Source organism: Mixophyes fleayi, chromosome 3 (genome assembly GCF_038048845.1).
Source record: "Mixophyes fleayi isolate aMixFle1 chromosome 3, aMixFle1.hap1, whole genome shotgun sequence".
In the NCBI taxonomy this organism is placed as follows: domain Eukaryota; kingdom Metazoa; phylum Chordata; class Amphibia; order Anura; family Limnodynastidae; genus Mixophyes; species Mixophyes fleayi.
The window spans coordinates 348,438,392-348,460,342 of NC_134404.1; the positions used below are offsets into that span (position 1 = coordinate 348,438,392).

The following is a 21,951-nucleotide window of genomic DNA, read 5'->3' on the forward strand; positions in this document are numbered from 1 at the left end:
GGAGTGGGTCACCACAATATATATAATAAGAAAACCATCAACTTGTTTGATTCGCACCAATAAATGTACCTGGACTGCGTAGAGGAGTGGGTCACCACAATATATTAAAAACCCTGAACTTTTATGAATCGCACCAATAAATGTACCTGGACTGCGTAGAGGAGTGGGTCACCACAATATATATAATAAGAAAACCATCAACTGGTTTGATTCGCACCAATAAATGTACCTGGACTGCGTAGAGGAGTGGGTCACCACAATATATTAAAAACCCTGAACTTTTATGAATCGCACCAATAAATGTACCTGGACTGCGTAGAGGAGTGGGTCACCACAATATATATAATAAGAAAACCATCAACTTGTTTGATTCGCACCAATAAATGTACCTGGACTGCGTAGAGGAGTGGGTCACCACAATATCTTAAAAACCCTGAACTTTTATGAATCGCACCAATAAATGTACCTGGACTGCGTAGAGGAGTGGGTCACCACAATATATATAATAAGAAAACCATCAACTTGTTTGATTCGCACCAATAAATGTACCTGGACTGCGTAGAGGAGTGGGTCACCACAATATATTAAAAACCCTGAACTTTTATGAATCGCACCAATAAATGTACCTGGACTGCGTAGAGGAGTGGGTCACCACAATATCTTAAAAACCCTGAACTTTTATGAATCGCACCAATAAATGTACCTGGACTGCGTAGAGGAGTGGGTCACCACAATATATATAATAAGAAAACCATCAACTTGTTTGATTCGCACCAATAAATGTACCTGGACTGCGTAGAGGAGTGGGTCACCACAATATATATAATAAGAAAACCATCAACTTGTTTGATTCGCACCAATAAATGTACCTGGACTGCGTAGAGGAGTGGGCACTGGGCACCACAATAAAATATATAAAAAACCTTCAACAGGTCTGCATTACACTACACATACGGCTGCTCCTCCATCCTCTCCATCATATACATGTTGGAGTTTTAGCATGTGACAACCTCTTGTTTTTGATAATGTCAGTGCATTTTGAATATTTTTCAATTTGCCCCACACCACTGAATGTACTTTATCTATGATACGCATCTATCTATCTTGACTGCGTAGTGTGGTGGCCCCGGTACACAATTTGGTACCGGGGCCACAATAAAATAAATACACCCTCCACGTGTCAGAATTCCACCAAACAAGTATCTGGACTGCGTAGTGGGGTGGCCCCGGTACCCAACTTGATACCGGGGCCACAATAAAATAAATACACCCTCCACGTGTCAGAATTCCACCAAACAAGTATCTGGACTGCGTAGTGGGGTGGCCCCGGTACCCAACTTGATACCGGGGCCACAATAAAATAAATACACCCTCCACGTGTCAGAATTCCACCAAACAAGTATCTGGACTGCGTAGTGGGGTGGCCCCGGTACCCAACTTGATACCGGGGCCACAATAAAATAAATACACCCTCCACGTGTCAGAATTCCACCAAACAAGTATCTGGACTGCGTAGTGGGGTGGCCCCGGTACCCAACTTGATACCGGGGCCACAATAAAATAAATACACCCTCCACGTGTCAGAATTCCACCAAACAAGTATCTGGACTGCGTAGTGGGGTGGCCCCGGTACCCAACTTGATACCGGGGCCACAATAAAATAAATACACCCTCCACGTGTCAGAATTCCACCAAACAAGTATCTGGACTGCGTAGTGGGGTGGCCCCGGTACCCAACTTGATACCGGGGCCACAATACCTCCTCCAAACATGCTACAGACAATTCGTCATTGAGATCCCATTAAGTATGTTAAAGACAGACAGGGTCCAAGTGTTATTAGTTGACTTTGTAAAGAAAAAAACTGTCCCTGTTGCACATAGTCGTGCAATGAAGACTTACTTTTTCATTTAAAGGCACGATCTTTCAAGTGTAGTGTTTGTAAGTCTAAGTCATATTATACTTTTGGTAAAATTGGTTTTTTTGGTTCCTCTTTATGTTAATTAATTAGTAATAGAATTAAAGTAGGAAATAGAATTAAATAGAATTAAAGTAGGAAATAGAGTGGTATAGAGTTGTAGTGTGGTATAGATAGAGTGGTCCACACAATATAATAATAAAACCCTCAACTGGTCTGAATTCCACCAAACAAGTATCTTGACTGCGTAGTGTGGTGGCCCCGGTACACAATTTGGTACCGAGGCCACAATATAATTAAAAAACCCTCCACGTGTCGGAATTCCACCAAACAAGTATCTGGACTGCATAGTGGGGTGGCCCCGGTACCCAATTTGATACCGGGGCCACAATACCTCCTCAAAACATGCTCCAGACAATTCGTCATTGACAGACCCCAGACAGACAGGGTCGTAGTGTTACTGTTTGACTTTGTAAACCCAAAAAAATGTCCCTGTTGCACTTGCACATAGTCGTGCAATCAAGACTGACTTTTTCATTTAAAGGCACGATCTTTCAAGTGTCAGAAAGAGAGAGAAGACACAGGAGAGGAGAGTTGTAGCTGGGGACCTGGGGTGGAAGCTCCCAGGCTCCCCCAGCATTGCCTGGAAGTCTGAGCGTGGTGACTGAGCCAGGGCAAGGAATGTGTGCCCTGGATGAGGGGGAGAACTCCATGCCACTATAGTGAACCCAAGAGAGAGGGGGACACTGCACATGGAAGAGGCCCTGGAGTGAGGGCTGCTACAAGAGGCATGGTAGCTGTAGTGTCAGATCCTGAGGCTGAGAGTACACAGAGTGACGTGTCAGAGCACAGGAGACATTATCCCCGCAGAGGAGGGATGAGCTGCAGTTGAGAGGTCTGCTGTTGAAATAGGACATGCACACTTTAACAAACCAATCATTTCAGCGACAGGGCCTACCAAACAACTTTGACTGAAATGATTGGTTTGTTTGGGCCCCCACACCAAAAAAGCTATTCATCTCTCCCTGTACAGACTAAACAGGCTCTACTGAGGCAAGATGTCGTCCTCATCCTCAACCTCTGATTCCTCTCCCCCTACAGTGTCTACTTCCTCCTCATCACACATTATCAATTCGTCCCCGCTGGACTCCACAACCACAGGTCCCTCTGTAGTATCTGGAGGGCAGTGCTGTACTTCATTGAGGAATTGATTATTCATTTTTATAAACATCATTTTTTCAACGTTGTGAGGAAGCAACCTCCTTCGCCGCTCACTGACCAGGTTCCCCGCTGCACTAAAAACTCTTTCCGAGTACACACTGGAGGGGGGACAACTCAGGTAAAATAGAGCCAGTTTGTACAGGGGCTTCCAAACTGCCTTTTTTTCCTGCCAGTAACAATATGGACTGTCTGACATGTCTACTTGGATGGTGTCAGCAAAGTAATCATCCACAATTTTTTCTATTGTGACAGCATCCAATGCAGCGAGAGTAGACATGTCTGCAATGGTTGGCAGGTCCTTCAGTCCGGACCAGATGTTATCAGCATCCCCGCCAGTGCCTCTTTTGGGAAAACTGAGCTTTTTCCTCGCAGCCATAGATGTGGAAGAAAATGAGGGTGGAGCTGTTGGCATGTCACGGTCCTCTTCAGAGGACAATCTCCTGACCAGCAGGTCTTTGCACCGCTGTAGATTTGTGTCCGCCGGAAACAGAGACACAACATACGCTTTAAACCGAGGATCGAGCACGGTGGCCAGAATGTATTCCTCTGACTTTAAAAGAGTGACCACCCTCGGATCCTGGCAAAGCGTACGAAGGGCTACATCCACAAGAGCTACATGCTTGCTGTAATCGCAATGGCTTACCAGCTCCTCCCTCACTTTCTCCAGCTGCTTCTGCAACAGCCTGATCAGGGGAATGACCTGACTCAAGCTGGCAGTGTCGGAACTGACTTCTCGTGTGGCAAGTTCAAATGGCTGCAGAACCTTGCACAACACGGAAATCAGTCTCCACTGCGCTTGACTCAGGCGCATCCCCACTCCTTTGCCTATGTCGTAGGTGGCTGTGTAGGCCTGAATGGCCTTTTGCTGCTCCTCCATCCTCTGCAGCATATAGAGGGTGGAGTTCCAGCGCGTCACAACCTCTTGTTTGAGGTGATGGCAGGGCAGGTTCAAGCTTTTCTGATGTGCCTCTAGTCTGCGGTAGGCACTGGCTGAATGCCGAAAGTGTCCAGCAATTTTGCGGGCCACCGCAAGCATCTCCTGCACACCCCTGTCACTCTTGAGGTAATGCTGCACCACCAAATTAATGGTGTGGGCAAAACATGGGACGTGCTGGAAATTGCCCATATTTAATGCCCGCACAATGTTACTGGCATTGTCTGACACCACAAATCCCCATGAGAGTCTAAGTGGGGTAAGCCACTGGGAGATAATTTCCCTCATTTTCTCTAATATGTTGGCAGCGTTGTGCCTCTTATTAAAGCCTGTAATGCACAATGTTGCCTGCCTTTGCATGAGCAGCCATTTTGTAGATGCTGCTACTGATGCAGCTGTTGCTGTTGCTGCGGAAGGGGATGCATCTACCCAGTGGGCTGTCACAGTCATATAGTCCTTCGTTTGCCCAGAACCACTTGTCCACATGTCCGTGGTTAAGTGGACAGTGGGTACAACCGCATTTTTAAGAGCACTGAGGACACTTGATCGTACTTCTCTGTACATTTTTGGTATCGCCTGCCTAGTGAAGTGGAATCTCGAGGGGATTTGGTACCGGGGACACAATACCTCCATCAACCCTCTAAATCCCACTCCACTGATGGCGGACACCGGGCGCACGTCTAACACCAACATTGCAGTTACAGCCGCAGTTATACGCTTTGCAATAGGGTGACTACTATCGTATTTGGTGGTCATGGCAAACGACTGTTGGACGGTCAATTGTTTGGTGAAAGACTTAGCGGTCTTACGACTTCCCCTCTGGGAAGATGACCGACTAACAGCAGCAACAGCAGCAGTGGCAGTAGTAGGCGTACCGCTGCAGGATTCCTCGGATGAATCCCGTATTGAGGAGGACTCAGTCTGGCTGGTGACTTGGGCTGCAGGACTGAATCTGATGGAGATTGTGGAGGAAGTTGACGAGGAGGGTGTTGCTGGTGTGTATCCAACTGGACCACGGGATTTAGGTGTCCCTGTACCGATGAGGGTCCTAGCCCCAGTTCCTGAACTAACCACTGAACTATGAAGGTTATTCAGGTGACGTATAAGGGAGGATGTTCCTAGGTGGGCAAGATCCTTACCCCTGCTTATTTGAGCTTTACATAAGCTACATATTGCCATACATTGGTTGTCTGGATTTGGATAAAAATAACTCCAGACCGAAGAGGTGCATTTTTTGGTCTTCTGACCAGGCATGACGATGGGCTTTTTCATCCCATGGACATCAGCTGTTTCCCCCCCTGGTGCCTCATTTACAATAACCACATCACCATCCTCATCATCAAGTTCCTCCACAGCGCCAGCTACATCATCAATAGCCTCCTCCCGAGCCACCTCTTCCCGTACAGTGATGGGAAGGTCAGGCTTGACAACCACCAACACGCTTGGACTCGCCTTGGGGATTTGTGATAATTTCTCTTTAGAAGGCAGAGTTGTTTGCTGTTTTGTTGCTGACAGCATAACTCTCTTCAATTTTTTGTAGGGGGGGGGAGGAGGAGGAGGGCTAAGATCCGTGGGTGAAGCTGAACCACTAGTCATGAACACGGGCCAGGGCCTAAGCCGTTCCTTGCCACTCCGTGTCGTAAATGGCATATTGGCAACTTTACGTTTCTCCTCAGATGATTTTAAGTTTCTCTTTTTGCTACTTTTTCTTAACTTGGGCTTTTTGGATTTTACATGCCCGGTACTACGAGATTGGGCATCGGGCTTGGAAGACGACGTTGATGGCATTTCATCGTCTATGTCATGACTAGTGGCAGCAGCTTCAGCATTAGGAGGAAGTGGGTCTTGATCTTTCCCTACTTTATCCTCCAAATTTTTGGTCTCCATTATATGTAGCACAAGATACTGCAGAATGTGTGAACTTGGTAATATTGCAGTACCAATGGACTTATAATGCTGGATTGGTTTTGCAAATTTGGTTATAATTATTATATATATTTTTTTTTTTTTAAATTTTTTATTTTTTTTTACTTTTTTTTTATTTTTTACAAACTTGGGAATAATGGGGAAATAACTATGCCCTTAGAAGCACAGAGCACAGGACACAGCACCACTGGACTGAACAGGACACGGCACAGGACCCAGCAGCACTACGGAACTCAGCAGGACAGAGCACAGGACACAGCACCACTGGACTGATACTGCAGAATGTGTAAACTTTGTAATATTGCAGTACCACTGGACTTTTACTGCTGAATGTGTGAACTTGGTAATATTGCAGTACCAATGGACTTATAATGCTGGATTGGTTTTGCAAATTTGGTTATAATTATTATATATATTTTTTTTTTTTTTAATTTTTTATTTTTTTTTACTTTTTTTTTATTTTTTACAAACTTGGGAATAATGGGGAAATAACTATGCCCTTAGAAGCACAGAGCACAGGACACAGCACCACTGGACTGAACAGGACACGGCACAGGACCCAGCAGCACTACGGAACTCAGCAGGACAGAGCACAGGACACAGCACCACTGGACTGATACTGCAGAATGTGTAAACTTTGTAATATTGCAGTACCACTGGACTTTTACTGCTGAATGTGTGAACTTGGTAATATTGCAGTACCAATGGACTTATAATGCTGGATTGGTTTTGCAAATTTGGTTATAATTATTATATATTTTTTTTTTTTTTTAATTTTTTTATTTTTTTTTACTTTTTTTTTATTTTTTACAAACTTGGGAATAATGGGGAAATAACTATGCCCTTAGAAGCACAGAGCACAGGACACAGCACCACTGGACTGAACAGGACACGGCACAGGACCCAGCAGCACTACGGAACTCAGCAGGACAGAGCACAGGACACAGCACCACTGGACTGATACTGCAGAATGTGTAAACTTTGTAATATTGCAGTACCACTGGACTTTTACTGCTGAATGTGTGAACTTGGTAATATTGCAGTACCAATGGGCTTATACTGCAGGATTGGTTGTGAAAATTTTGTGGTAATTAAAAAATATTAAAGTAGTTTTTGGTATTTTATAAAAAAAACTTTTTTTTATTTTTTTAAACACAGGGGAATATTGGGGAAATAACTATGCCCTTAGAAGCACAGAGCACAGGACACAGCACCACTGGACTGAACAGGACACAGCACAGGACCCAGCAGCACCACTGACCTCAGAAGGACAGAGCACAGCACACAGCACCACTGGACTGATACTGCAGAACACAGCACAGCACAGCACAGCACAGCACTAAACAGCACAGCACTAAACAGCACAGAACTAAACAGCACAGAACTAAACAGCACAGAGGACCACCTAACACACCCTCCCTCTACCCTGATCAATGCCCGAGTGAAGATGGCGGCGACTAGCGGGGAATTTATAGGATCCGAGTATCGCGAGATCCGACAACGGGATTATGAGTCAGAGCCTCAGTTTCACTTTTGAATTTGGCGCCAATACCCGGATCTGTCTCGGATCCGACTCGGATCCGCAACGTTCGGGTGGGCTCGGATTTCAGAAATCCGAGCGCGCTCATCCCTAAAATCAACATATTGTTCCATCATAGACTTCACTACTGTCTGCCCCTAACCGTGCAGTACACGTGGCATTATAATAGAGAAGTAACAAACATGACTGAACACATTACAGGACTGTAAAATAGTCACTAAAGTCTGTTTTAATGCATGAAACTTGTTTTTGTATGTAACACCCCCTTTCCTTAGCTCTGGTGTGTGTACTAGTCTTTGTGTGTCCAGTCTGCATATAAACTCTTTACCTTGTACTCCGTATCACACCAGCCGGAAAACTCTCAGTTTGATACATTTAACCCCCTGGAGTTATCAACACAAGAGATAGACCAAGGAACCCTCCGACCCCTGCACTGGACCACAGACACACACAAAGGAAATATTATCACACCAGGGTGGTCTTTAGAAGCCACAACGTCACATTATTAATGGACACGGCCTGTAGAGGAATTTTGTATCAGAAATAGATTCCTTTGACTTGAAAAAAACAGTCACATATAAGAACTTTGATTGACAACAAACTCACATGGAAGTTGCCAATACTCACCCTCCGACATCCAGCACAACAATACTCACCCTCCGACATCCAGCACAACAATACTCACCCTCCGACATCTAGCACAACAATACTCACCCTCCGACATCCAGCACAACAATACTCACCCTCCGACATCCAACACAACAATACTCACCCTCCCACATTCAGCACAACAATACTCACCCTCTCACATCCAACACAACAATACTCACCCTCCCACATTCAGCACAACAATACTCACCCTCTCACATCCAACACAACAATACTCACCCTCTCACATCCAACACAACAATATTCACCCTCTCACATCCAACACAACAATACTCACCCTCCCACATTCAGCACAACAATACTCACCCTCTCACATCCAACACAACAATACTCACCCTCTCACATCCAACACAACAATACTCACCCTCCCACATCCAGCACAACAATATTCACCCTCTCACATCCAACACAACAATACTCACCCTCCGACATCCAACACAACAATACTCACCCTCCCACATCCAGCACAACAATACTCACCCTCCCACATTCAGCACAACAATACTCACCCTCTCACATCCAACACAACAATACTCACCCTCCGACATCCAGCACAACAATATTCACCCTCTCACATCCAACACAACAATACTCACCCTCCGACATCCAGCACAACAATACTCACCCTCCGACATCCAGCACAACAATACTCACCCTCCCACATCCAACACAACAATACTCATCCTCCCACATCCAACACAACAATATTCACCCTCCGACATCCAGCACAACAATACTCACCCTCCGACATCCAGCACAACAATACTCACCCTCCCACATCCAACACAACAATACTCACCCTCTCACATCCAACACAACAATACTCACCCTCTCACATCCAACACAACAATACTCACCCTCCGACATCCAGCACAACAATATTCACCCTCTCACATCCAACACAACAATACTCACCCTCCGACATCCAGCACAACAATACTCACCCTCCGACATCCAGCACAACAATACTCACCCTCCCACATCCAACACAACAATACTCATCCTCCCACATCCAACACAACAATATTCACCCTCTCACATCCAACACAACAATACTCACCCTCCGACATCCAGCACAACAATACTCACCCTCCGACATCCAGCACAACAATACTCACCCTCCGACATCCAGCACAACAATACTCACCCTCCCACATCCAACAGAACAATTATCACCCTCCCACATCCAGGACAACAATACTCACCCTCCGACATCCAGCACAACAATACTCACCCTCCGACATCCAGCACAACAATACTGAACCTCCGACATCCAACACAACAATACTCACCCTCCCACATCCAGCACAACAATACTCACCCTCCCACATCCAGCACAACAATACTCACCCTCCCACATCCAACACAACAATACTCACCCTCCCACATCCAACACAACAATACTCACCCTCTTACATCCAACACAACAATACTCACCCTCCCACATCCAACACAACAATACTCACCCTCCCACATCCAGCACAACAATACTCACCCTCCCACATCCAACACAACAATACTCACCCTCCCACATCCAACACAACAATACTCACCCTCTTACATCCAACACAACAATACTCACCCTCCCACATCCAACACAACAATACTCACCCTCCGACATCCAGCACAACAATACTCATCCTCCCACATCCAACACAACAATACTCACCCTCCCACATCCAGCACAACAATACTCACCCTCTCACATCCAACACAACAATACTCACCCTCCCACATCCAGCACAACAATATTCACCCTCCCACATCCAGCACAACAATATTCACCCTCTCACATCCAACACAACAATACTCACCCTCCCACATCCAACACAACAATACTCACCCTCCCACATCCAACACAACAATATTCACCCTCTGACATCCAGCACAACAATATCCACCCTCCCACATCCAACACAACAATATTCACCCTCCCACATCCAGCACAACAATATTCACCCTCTCACATCCAACACAACAATACTCACCCTCCCACATCCAACACAACAATACTCACCCTCCCACATCCAACACAACAATATTCACCCTCTGACATCCAGCACAACAATATCCACCCTCTTACATCCAACACAACAATACTCACCCTCCCACATCCAACACAACAATACTCACCCTCCCACATCCAACACAACAATACTCACACTCTCATATCCAACACAACAATACTCACCCTCTCATATCCAGCACAACAATGCTCACCCTCTCACATCCAACACAACAATACTCACCCTCCCACATCCAACACAACAATACTCACACTCTCATATCCAACACAACAATACTCACCCTCTCATATCCAGCACAACAATGCTCACCCTCCCACATCCAACACAACAATATTCACCCTCCCACATCCAACACAACAATATTCACCCTCTGACATCCAGCACAACAATATTCACCCTCTCACATCCAACACAACAATACTCACCCTCCCACATCCAGCACAACAATACTCACCCTCCCACATCCAACACAACAATACTCACCCTCCCACATCCAACACAACAATATTCACCCTCTGACATCCAGCACAACAATTTCCACCCTCTTACATCCAACACAACAATACTCACCCTCCCACATCCAACACAACAATACTCACCCTCCCACATCCAACACAACAATACTCACCCTCTCATATCCAACACAACAATACTCACCCTCCCACATCCAAAACAACAATACTCACTCTCTGACATCCAGCACAACAATACTCACCCTCTCACACCCAGCACAACAATATTCACCCTCTCACATCCAGCACAACAATACTCACCCTCCCACATCCAGCACAACAATACTCACCCTCCCACATCCAACACAACAATATTCACCCTCTCACATCCAGCACAACAATATTCACCCTCCCACATCCAACACAACAATATTCACCCTCTCACATCCAACACAACAATACTCACCCTCTGACATCCAACACAACAATATTCACCCTCTGACATCCAGCACAACAATACTGACCCTCCCACATCCAACACAACAATATTCACCCTCTGACATCCAGCACAACAATATCCACCCTCTTACATCCAACACAACAATACTCACCCTCCCACATCCAACACAACAATACTCACCCTCCCACATCCAACACAACAATACTCACCCTCTCATATCCAACACAACAATACTCACCCTCTGACATCCAGCACAACAATGCTCACCCTCCCACATCCAACACAACAATATTCACCCTCCCACATCCAACACAACAATATTCACCCTCTGACATCCAACACAACAATACTCACCCTCCCGCATCCAACACAACAATACTCACCCTCTCACATCCAACACAACAATACTCACCCTCTGACATCCAACACAACAATATTCACCCTCTGACATCCAGCACAACAATACTGACCCTCCGACATCCAACACAACAATATTCACCCTCCCACATCCAGCACAACAATATTCACCCTCTCACATCCAACACAACAATACTCACCCTCCCGCATCCAACACAACAATACTCACCCTCTCACATCCAACACAACAATACTCACCCTCTCACATCCAACACAACAATATTCACCCTCTGACATCCAGCACAACAATACTCACCCTCTCACATCCAACACAACAATACTGACCCTCCGACATCCAACACAACAATATTCACCCTCCCACATCCAGCACAACAATATTCACCCTCTCACATCCAACACAACAATACTCACCCTCTCATATCCAACACAACAATACTCATCCTCCCACATCCAGCACAACAATATTCACCCTCTCACATCCAACACAACAATGCTCACCCTCCCACATCCAACACAACAATATTCACCCTCCCACATCCAACACAACAATATTCACCCTCTGACATCCAACACAACAATACTCACCCTCCCGCATCCAACACAACAATACTCACCCTCTCACATCCAACACAACAATACTCACCCTCTCACATCCAACACAACAATATTCACCCTCTGACATCCTGCACAACAATATCCACCCTCTCACATCCAACACAACAATATTCACCCTCTGACATCCAGCACAACAATACTCACCCTCCCGCATCCAACACAACAATACTCACCCTCTCACATCCAACACAACAATACTCACCCTCTCACATCCAACACAACAATACTCACCCTCTGACATCCAGCACAACAATACTCACCCTCTGACATCCAACACAACAATATTCACCCTCCGACATCCAACACAACAATATTCACCCTCCCACATCCAACACAACAATACTCACCCTCTCACATCCAGCACAACAATATCCACCCTCTCACATCCAACACAACATTCACCCTCTCACATCCAACACAACAACATAAGTAATCAGATACTTCACGTACTGAGATATAACAATATCAAAACTTAATCTTATGGTCCTGGTACACAAAATGTTCTACCAATCATTCATTCCTAAAATTTCTGTTAATATCAAATCGGATGGATTCAGTTTTCTTACTAGTTGTGTCTGTACCTCCCCCCAGTTGTGTCTGTACCTCCCCCAGTTGTGTCTGTACCTCCCCCAGTTGTGTCTGTACCTCCCCCAGTTGTGTCTGTACCTCCCCCCAGTTGTGTCTGTACCTCCCCCCAGTTGTGTCTGTACCTCCCCCCAGTTGTGTCTGTACCTCCCCCCAGTTGTGTCTGTACCCCCCCCAGTTGTGTCTGTACCTCCCCCCAGTTGTGTCTGTACCCCCCCAGTTGTGTCTGTACCCCCCCCAGTTGTGTCTGTACCTCCCCCCAGTTGTGTCTGTACCTCCCCCAGTTGTGTCTGTACCCCCCCCCCAGTTGTGTCTGTACCCCCCCCAGTTGTGTCTGTACCTCCCCCCAGTTGTGTCTGTACCTCCCCCCAGTTGTGTCTGTACCTCCCCCCAGTTGTGTCTGTACCCCCCCAGTTGTGTCTGTACCTCCCCCAGTTGTGTCTGTAACACCCCCCAGTTGTGTCTGTACCTCCCCCCAGTTGTGTCTGTAACACCCCCCAGTTGTGTCTGTACCCCCCCCAGTTGTGTCTGTACCTCCCCCAGTTGTGTCTGTACCTCCCCCCAGTTGTGTCTGTACCTCCCCCCAGTTGTGTCTGTACCTCCCCCCAGTTGTGTCTGTACCCCCCCCCAGTTGTGTCTGTACCTCCCCCCAGTTGTGTCTACCTCCCCCCAGTTGTGTCTGTACCTCCCCCAGTTGTGTCTGTACCCCCCCCCAGTTGTGTTTGGAACTCCCTCCAGTTGTGTCTGTACCTCCCCCCAGTTGTGTCTGTACCTCCCCCCAGTTGTGTCTGTACCTCCCCCCCAGTTGTGTCTGTACCCCCCCCAGTTGTGTCTGTACCTCCCCCCTCCCCCAGTAGTGTCTTTACCTCCCCCAGTTGTGTCTGTACCCCCCCCAGTTGTGTCTGTACCTCCCCCCTCCCCCAGTAGTGTCTTTACCTCCCCAAGTTGTGTCTGTACCCCCCCCCAGTTGTGTCTGTACCTCCCCCCTCCCCCAGTAGTGTCTTTACCTCCCCCATTTGTGTCTGTACCTCCCCCCAGTTGTGTCTGTACCCCCCCCAGTTGTGTTTGGAACTCCCCCCAGTTGTGTCTGTACCCCCCCAGTTGTGTCTGTACCCCCCCCCCAGTTGTGTCTGGAACTCCCCCCAGTTGTGTCTGTCCCCCCCCCCCAGTTGTGTGCTCACCACTAACAGTAGAGAACAGTCACTCATGTCCTTGTACTGTCCCTCAGGGTGGACTCAGAGATGTTGGTAGAAGAGGGGTTTTCCGTGGTCAGTGTTGATGCCAGTGATAAAATGCTGAAATATGCTTTGAAAACTCGATGGAACCGGAGAAAGGAGCCAGCATTTGACAAATGGGGTGAGAGAATGGGTAGGGTGTGGTGGGCTATGGGAAACTGGGAATGTATTGTAAAATGTCTCTAGATAGAATATGATGTCTCCTTGTATTATTCTATCAGTGATAGAAGAGGGGAACTGGCTGTCTCTGGATCAAGATATTGCACGTCCTGGGATTGGATTTGATGCTGTGATATGTCTTGGGAATTCATTTGCTCATCTTCCTGACTTCAAAGGTAACAAATTATAGAAACACTCTGCTGATAAATGATACAAAGAGACTGCTGATAAATGATAAATACACTGCTGAAAATTGTACAAAGAATTGTTGATACATGATACAAACAGACTTCTTATAAATTATACACTTTGCTGATAAATGATACAAAAACTAGAGATGCTCACTGACCCTCGTGTTTTGGTTTTGGTTTTGGATCTGGATTACCGTCGTGTTTTGGTTTTGGTTTTGCCAAACCGCCCTTGCGTGTTTTGGTTTTGGTTTTGTTTGGTTTTGTTTTGCAATTTTGTTTAAAAATCAATGTTTTTGGGCATAAAATAACCTAATTTAGTGCTCCACCAGTTTCTTGGATAAGTAAGGTAATTCTAAAGCTAATAAATTAGGAAGAAAACAGTTTAATCCCTGGTAGGCTATCCTTAATGCTGCACACAAACCTGGTTGTCTTCCTCTTCATCTTAGCCTATTGGCAATGCAACCATCATCTTTGGGTGTATATTACACCCTCCACTTGTAGTTGAATAGAAAAAAAGCAGCCTGCATAGACTGTAGAATTATAAAGTAAAAATAAATGGACCAAGGTAGTTTGGTGGCTATCTATGCCCCCCCCCTCCCCCCCGCCCTCCACTTGTAGTTGAATAGAACAAAAGCAGCCTGCATAGACTGTAGAACTAGAATATAAAAATAAATGGACAAAGGCAGTTTGGTATCTGTCTGCATCAGCCCCCCCCCCATCATCCACTTGTAGTAAAATAGAAAAAAAGCAGCCTGCATAGACTATAGAATTAGAATATACAAAGAAATGGACAAAGGCAGTTTGGTTTCTGTCTGCATCAGATCCCCTCTCCACTATGAGTAAAATAGAAAACTATTCAGCCGTTATATAATCTAGAATATAAATAGAAATTGAGAAAGGTAATTTGGTATCTGTCTGCATCATAATCATCAACATCATCATTAGCGCCCTCGTCGCCTACACAAATCTCCCCCTCTTCTAATTCCAAAGTGGCATCCTCAATTTGTGTATCACCAGCTACACTCGGGCTGTTCAGGTACACATCAGCAGAACTGCTGAAAGGGTCCCTCTTTATGGGTACACTAACAGAATGCTCACGATTAGACATCCCACTGTTGGATGGACTCTCCACAGGGATTGGTGTCATTTGTGATTCAGAGCAAACATTATCCTCTAATGCGGTGGTTCCCAAAGTGTGCGCCGCGGCTCCCAGGGGTGCCGCGGCGCTGTCACTGGGGTGCCGCGGGCCAGCCCTAGAAAAAAGAAAGCAAACAGAAACTTACCAAGCCGCGCAGCGCTAGGACCCTGCAGCCTCCTCTCTCCCGCAGCTGTCACTGAATATCAACATCAGTGACAGCTGCGCAAGAGAGGAGGCTGCAGGGTCCTAGCGCCACGCGGATTGGTAAGTTTCTGTTTGCTTTCTTTTTTTCTATAGCTTGGGCCTGGCGCGGGGCAGAGGAGGGGGACAGAGAGCAGAGGAGGAGGGCAGATGGCAGAAGAGGGGGACAGATAGCAGAGGAGGGGGACAGATAGCAGAGGAGGGGGACAGATGTCAGAGGAGGGGGACAGAGAGCAGAGGAGGGGAACAGCGTGACAGAGGGCAGAGGAGGGGACCCTTAGAGTCTCCAAATTTTTTCAAGGCACCCCTCCAAAATAATTACTGAGCAGTCCTGTTTTAGAAGTAGTTGGGTCAAAAAATTGTAATAAGTATTTAGGTCAGGACAGAAATACTTATTTAGTTGTATGCAAAAATGCCCCCTCTGCATCCAGACACTCTGCCCCCTCTGCATCCAGGCACACTGCCCTCTCTCACGTTGCCCCCTCTGCCCTCTGTCCCCTTCTCTGCCCTCTGTCACGCTGTTCCCCTCCTCTGCTCTCTGTCCCCTCCTCTGCCCCCTCTGCATCCAGACACTCTGCCCTCTCTCACGTTGCCCCCTCTGCCCTCTGTCCCCTTCTCTGCCCTCTGTCACGCTGTTCCCCTCCTCTGCTCTCTGTCCCCCTCCTCTGCCCTCTGTCCCCTCCTCTGCCCCCTCTGCATCCAGACACTCTGCCCTCAGGCACTCTGCCCCCTCTGCATCCAGACACACTGCCCCCTCTCACACTGCCCCCTCTGTCACGCTGTCCCCCCTCCTCTGCTCTGTCACGCTGTCCCCCCTCCTCTGCCCTCTCACGCTGTGTCCCACTCCTCTGCCCCGCTGTCACCCTCCTCTGCTCTCTGTCCCCCTCCTCTGCCCCGCTGTCACCATCCTCTGCTCTCTGTCCCCCTCCTCTGCCCCACTGTCACCATCCTCTGCTCTCTGTCCCCCTCCTCTGCTCTGTCCGCATCCTCTGCTCTCTGTCCGCCTCCTCTGCCCCGCTGTCACCATCCTCTGCTCTCTGTCCCCCTCCTCTGCCCCACTGTCACCATCCTCTGCTCTCTGTCCCCCTCCTCTGCCCCACTGTCACCATCCTCTGCTCTCTGTCCCCATCCTCTGCTCTGTCCCCATCCTCTGCTCTCTGTCCCCATCCTCTGCTCTGTCCCCATCCTCTGCCCCGCTGTCCGCATCCTCTGCTCTCTGTCCCCCTCCTCTGCTCTCTGTCCCCATCCTCTGCTCTATGTCCCCATCCTCTGCTCTCTGTCCCCATCCTCTGCTCTCTATCCCCATCCGCTGCCCCGCTGTCACCATCCTCTGCTCTCTGTCCCCCTCCTCTGCTCTCTGTCCCCCTCCTCTGCTCTCTGTCCCCCTCCACTGCCCCTCTCACGCTGTGTCCCCGTCCTCTGCCCCGCTGTGCCCCTCCTCTGCCCCTCTGTGCCCCTCCTCTGCTCTCTGTCCCCTTCCTCTGCCCTGCTGTCCCCCTCCTCTGCCCCGCTGTCCCCCTCCTCTGCCCCGCTGTCCCCCTCCTCTGCCCCGCTGTCCGCATCCTCTGCTCTCTGTCCCCCTCCTCTGCTCTCTGTCACCCTCCTCTGCCCCGCTGTCCCCTCCTCTGCTCTCTGTCCCCCTCCTCTGCTCTCTGTCCCCCTCCTCTGCCCTCTCACACGCTGTCCCCTCCTCTGCCCTCTTACGCTGTGTCCCCCTCCACTGCCCCTCTCACGCTGTGTCCCCGTCCTCTGCCCCGCTGTGCCCCTCCTCTGCCCCTCTGTGCCCCTCCTCTGCTCTCTGTCCCCTTCCTCTGCCCTGCTGTCCCCCTCCTCTGCCCCGCTGTCACCATCCTCTGCCCCGCTGTCCCCCTGCTCTGTCCCGCTGTCACCATCCTCTGCTCTCCTCCTCTGCCACGATCCCTCTCACTCTGCCCCGCGCCAGGCACCAGCCATAAAAAAAAAAAAAGCACAGAAACTAACCAATCCATCGGGCGCCGGGACCCAGCAGCCCCCTCTCTCCCGCAGCTTGTTAGTGACGTTGATATTCAGTGACAGCTGCGGGGGAGAGGAGGCTGCTGGGTCCCGGCGCCCGACGGATTGGTTAGTTTCTGTGCTTTTTGTTTTTTTTTAATGGCTGGCCCGCGGCACCCCAGTGACAGCGCTGCGGCACCCCTGGGAGCTGCGGTGCACACTTTGGGAACCGCCGCCTTATGGATTGGTTGTCACTCTGTGTTACCTCCTTCCAGAGGTACGAGGCATGAGGGATATTTGCTCTTTGTGCTGTCATGTGGATGTATATCAGAATGAACTTGTGGAGACAGTTTTGTTGGTTAATGAAGTATGAGGCGAGTGGTGTTTAGACATACGGTGAGGGGCTTATTGCATGTTGTATCGCTCTATAGAGGATAGTAACAAGGTCCGACAAGTTTGGAGGGTAATAAAGCACAAAAATGGGGATTGCAAAGGGGGCTGGACCATCAGACGTGGAATATGTAGTGTAAATCCACCTCTGTGCTTTAATCATCCAGAACAACATTTTATGTGCAAAATAATCCAGCATATTCCTACAGGGAGTTCTATGATATGGGGACATGTAACTGGAGTCTATCGTTCATCTCATTGTCCACTGTATCCCTCAACACTAGGAGACCAGAGTGACCAACGACTGGCTCTTCATAACATTGCTGGGATGGTCCGACCTGGGGGAATATTGATCATTGATCACAGAAACTATGACTACATCCTGAACACCGGCTGTGCCCCGCAGGGCAAGAACATTTATTACAAGGTGAGGGGGGTCCTCTGAGCAGCGGTTCTTACTTTGGGACATATTCTAACCTCTGTCTGTCTCCACAGAGTGACCTGACACAGGACATAAGCACCTCGGTCTTGTGGGTGAATAACAAGCCGCACATGGTGACCCTGGATTACACGGTCCAGTTACCAACGTCAGGGGAGTCACAGCCCGAACTGAGGTATTGGTTATAATCATACGTGTGGCGCAGTAATGCCGCCGTTCTATCTTGTGCGCTGCGAGAGATGGAGACATAATGTCCAAAAGTGATTTATAGGACTTCTCTCGAATTGACCAAAAGGTGTTTACAATGTATATAGCAGCGTTTGTGCAAGAAAATAAGTGGAGGGCGTGTAAAAATCTATATATTAAAATATGTACTAAAAAAGTGTGTGGAATAACAGAGCACCGTGATATCAATATCTCCTAATCAAATATTCAGTGGCAACTAAAAATGTATTATCAGGATTATTATGGTTAGACAGCTTACCCTGTAGTGTGTCCTGTAGTGTGTCTTGTAGTGTACGTGTGCCCTGTAGTGTGCCCTCTAGTGTACCCTGTAGTGTACCCTGTAGTGTACCCTGTAGTGTGTCCTGTAGTGTGTCTTGTAGTGTACGTGTGCCCTGTAGTGTGCCCTCTAGTGTGCCCTGTAGTGTACGTGTGCCCTGTAGTGTGCCCTCTAGTGTACCCTGTAGTGTGCCCTGTAGTGTACCCTGTAGTGTGTCCTGTAGTGTACCCTGTAGTGTGTCTTGTAGTGTACGTGTGCCCTCTAGTGTGCCCTGTAGTGTGTCCTGTAGTGTTCGTGTGCCCTCTAGTGTGCCATGTAGTGTGCCCTCTAGTGTGCCCTGTAGTGTGTCCTGTAGTGTGTCTTGTAGTGTACGTGTGCCCTCTAGTGTGCCCTGTAGTTTGCCCTCTAGTGTACCCTGTAGTGTGTCCTGTAGTGTACCCTGTAGTGTGTCCTGTAGTGTGCCTTGTAGTGTTCGTGTGCCCTGTAGTGTGCCCTCTAGTGTACCCTGTAGTGTGTCCTGTAGTGTACCCTGTAGTGTGACTTGTAGTGTACGTGTGCCCTCTAGTGTGCCCTCTAGTGTACCCTGTAGTGTGCCCTGTAGTGTACCCTGTAGTGTGTCCTGTAGTGTACCCTGTAGTGTACCCTGTAGTGTGTCCTGTAGTGTACCCTGTAGTGTACCCTGTAGTGTGACTTGTAGTGTACGTGTGCCCTCTAGTGTGCCCTCTAGTGTACCCTGTAGTGTGCCCTGTAGTGTACCCTGTAGTGTGTCCTGTAGTGTGCCTTGTAGTGTTCGTGTGCCCTCTAGTGTGTCCTCTAGTGTACCCTGTAGTGTGCCCTGTAGTGTACCCTGTAGTGTGTCCTGTAGTGTACCCTGTAGTGTGTCCTGTAGTGTACCCTGTAGTGTACCCTGTAGTGTGACTTGTAGTGTACGTGTGCCCTCTAGTGTGCCCTCTAGTGTACCCTGTAGTGTGCCCTGTAGTGTACCCTGTAGTGTGTCCTGTAGTGTGCCTTGTAGTGTTCGTGTGCCCTCTAGTGTGTCCTCTAGTGTACCCTGTAGTGTGCCCTGTAGTGTACCCTGTAGTGTGTCCTGTAGTGTACCCTGTAGTGTGCCCTGTAGTGTACCCTGTAGTGTGTCCTGTAGTGTGCCTTGTAGTGTACGTGTGCCCTCTAGTGTGCCCTGTAGTGTGTCCTGTAGTGTGCCTTGTAGTGTACGTGTGCCCTCTAGTGTGCCCTGTAGTGTACCCTGTAGTGTGCCCTGTAGTGTGTCCTCTAGTGTGCCCTGTAGTGTACCCTGTAGTGTGCCCTGTAGTGTGTCCTGTAGTGTGCCTTGTAGTGTACGTGTGCCCTGTAGTGTACCCTCTAGTGTGCACTGTAGTGTGTCCTCTCGTGTACCCTCTAGAGTACCCTCTAGTGTGCCCTGTAGTGTGTCCTCTCATGTACCCTCTAGAGTACCCTCTAGTGTACCCTCTAGTGTACCCTGTAGTGTGCCCTGTAGTGTACCCTCTAGTGTACCCTGTAGTGTGTCCTGTAGTGTACGTGTGCCCTGTAGTGTGCTCTGTAGTGTGCTCTGTAGTGTGCTCCGTAGTGTTAGGAGAGGGGGCAATGAGGGATAGGAGAGGGGGCAATGAGGGATATGAGAGGGGGCAGTGAGGGATAAGGGAGGGGGCTATAATGGATAGGAGAGCGGGCAGTGAGGGATAGGAGAGGGGGCAATGAGGGATAGGAGAGGGGGCAGTTAGGGATGGGAGAGGGGGAAGTGAGGGATATGAGAGGGGGCAGTTAGGGATAAGGGAGGGGGCTATAATGGATAGGAGAGGGGCAATGAGCACCAGAGGCAACGCTCTGTACTTCTCCTACCACATATATAATGATTCGCTCTCAGATATCTTGCATTTACCCCTGAAAGTGTAGCTAGAAATATAATGCATCTCACACAAGCTGAGGCCACATTGCTGGACCCATTTGGCCTATTATGCTAACAGACAAGACGATGCCGGTCGCACCCAGATGACAGCAGCGTTACCCACCAACTGGTTGGAGCAGATATAACTTATTATACTGAATTATAGACTGAGAAGTAGCTGCTTCCCCTGTTCGTTCTATTGTGTCTCATCTGCAAATAAGAATTATCTGAGTTCTATTGAGGATTCGTTTTCATACTCGGTGCCGTTATATAAGACTTTCTCTTTCTACAGCAAATTCCGCCTCTCGTATTACCCTCACCGCCTGGGGTCCTTCACTGATCTCCTGCACGAGGCCTTTGGGGGGCAATGTGAGCACAGGGTGTATGGAGATTTCCTGCCCTATACCCCAGGCCAAAAGAACGACCCGTGTTACTTCATACATGTGACCAAGAGGACAGCGTGAGACAGCACCAAGAAATCCACATGAACGTGTCCAAAAACTGTCAGAACTGAATCATCAGCTTTAATAACCTGTAATTGCTGCAGCCGAGGATCTCGCACTTGTTTTACTGGATCAATAAATCAGCTGCTACATTGTTAATTATCATTATAACTTCTTGTCACACCGTCTTCATTTATTACATTCTAAAACCGCCATTGTCTGTACAGTTAGTGGTACATTTAGTTTTCTCCACAATTTACCATCTTCCACATTTATTTCAACATTTATTTTTAGTCTATGGTATAATTTTGTAGTCACAACATCTTTTCCACCAATTGTTAAAATAATTTCACTCATAGCAGATTGATCTGGAAAACTACTCGGAAGAATTGACATTTAAATGTTTTTGTATTTTTTTTCCTTTTGTGTCGTGTTTTTTGTTCTGTTACTTTGGAGAATAATCCAAAATGTTCTCATGCTGTAAAGGATAAAAGTGGTGATATGTTGTTCTAATCGTTCAGCCAGTTAAGTGAGCATTTTGACAAAGCACCAAAATAGACTTTTAAAAACCTTAAAACAATTTTAAATAAGATAAATTTACATTTTTGCTTTAATAATTGAGATTTTATGATTCCACTTTCAGTTTACTCCACCTT

General features: G+C 47.8%; 1 protein-coding gene across 1 annotated transcript in view; it reads left to right on the forward strand.

Moving 5' to 3' along the window:
- GNMT (glycine N-methyltransferase) overlaps positions 1 to 21,711 on the forward strand; it is a 34,370-nt gene extending 12,659 nt beyond the window's left edge. Inside the window, exons 2-6 of the mRNA XM_075204531.1 lie at positions 13,952 to 14,079; positions 14,180 to 14,293; positions 18,293 to 18,435; positions 18,504 to 18,622; positions 21,145 to 21,711. Of these exons, the coding sequence (XP_075060632.1) occupies positions 13,952 to 14,079; positions 14,180 to 14,293; positions 18,293 to 18,435; positions 18,504 to 18,622; positions 21,145 to 21,316 (676 nt within the window). The 3' untranslated portion in view covers positions 21,317 to 21,711. The remainder of the gene's footprint in view (positions 1 to 13,951; positions 14,080 to 14,179; positions 14,294 to 18,292; positions 18,436 to 18,503; positions 18,623 to 21,144) is intronic.
- Positions 21,712 to 21,951: the final 240 nt, after the last annotated feature.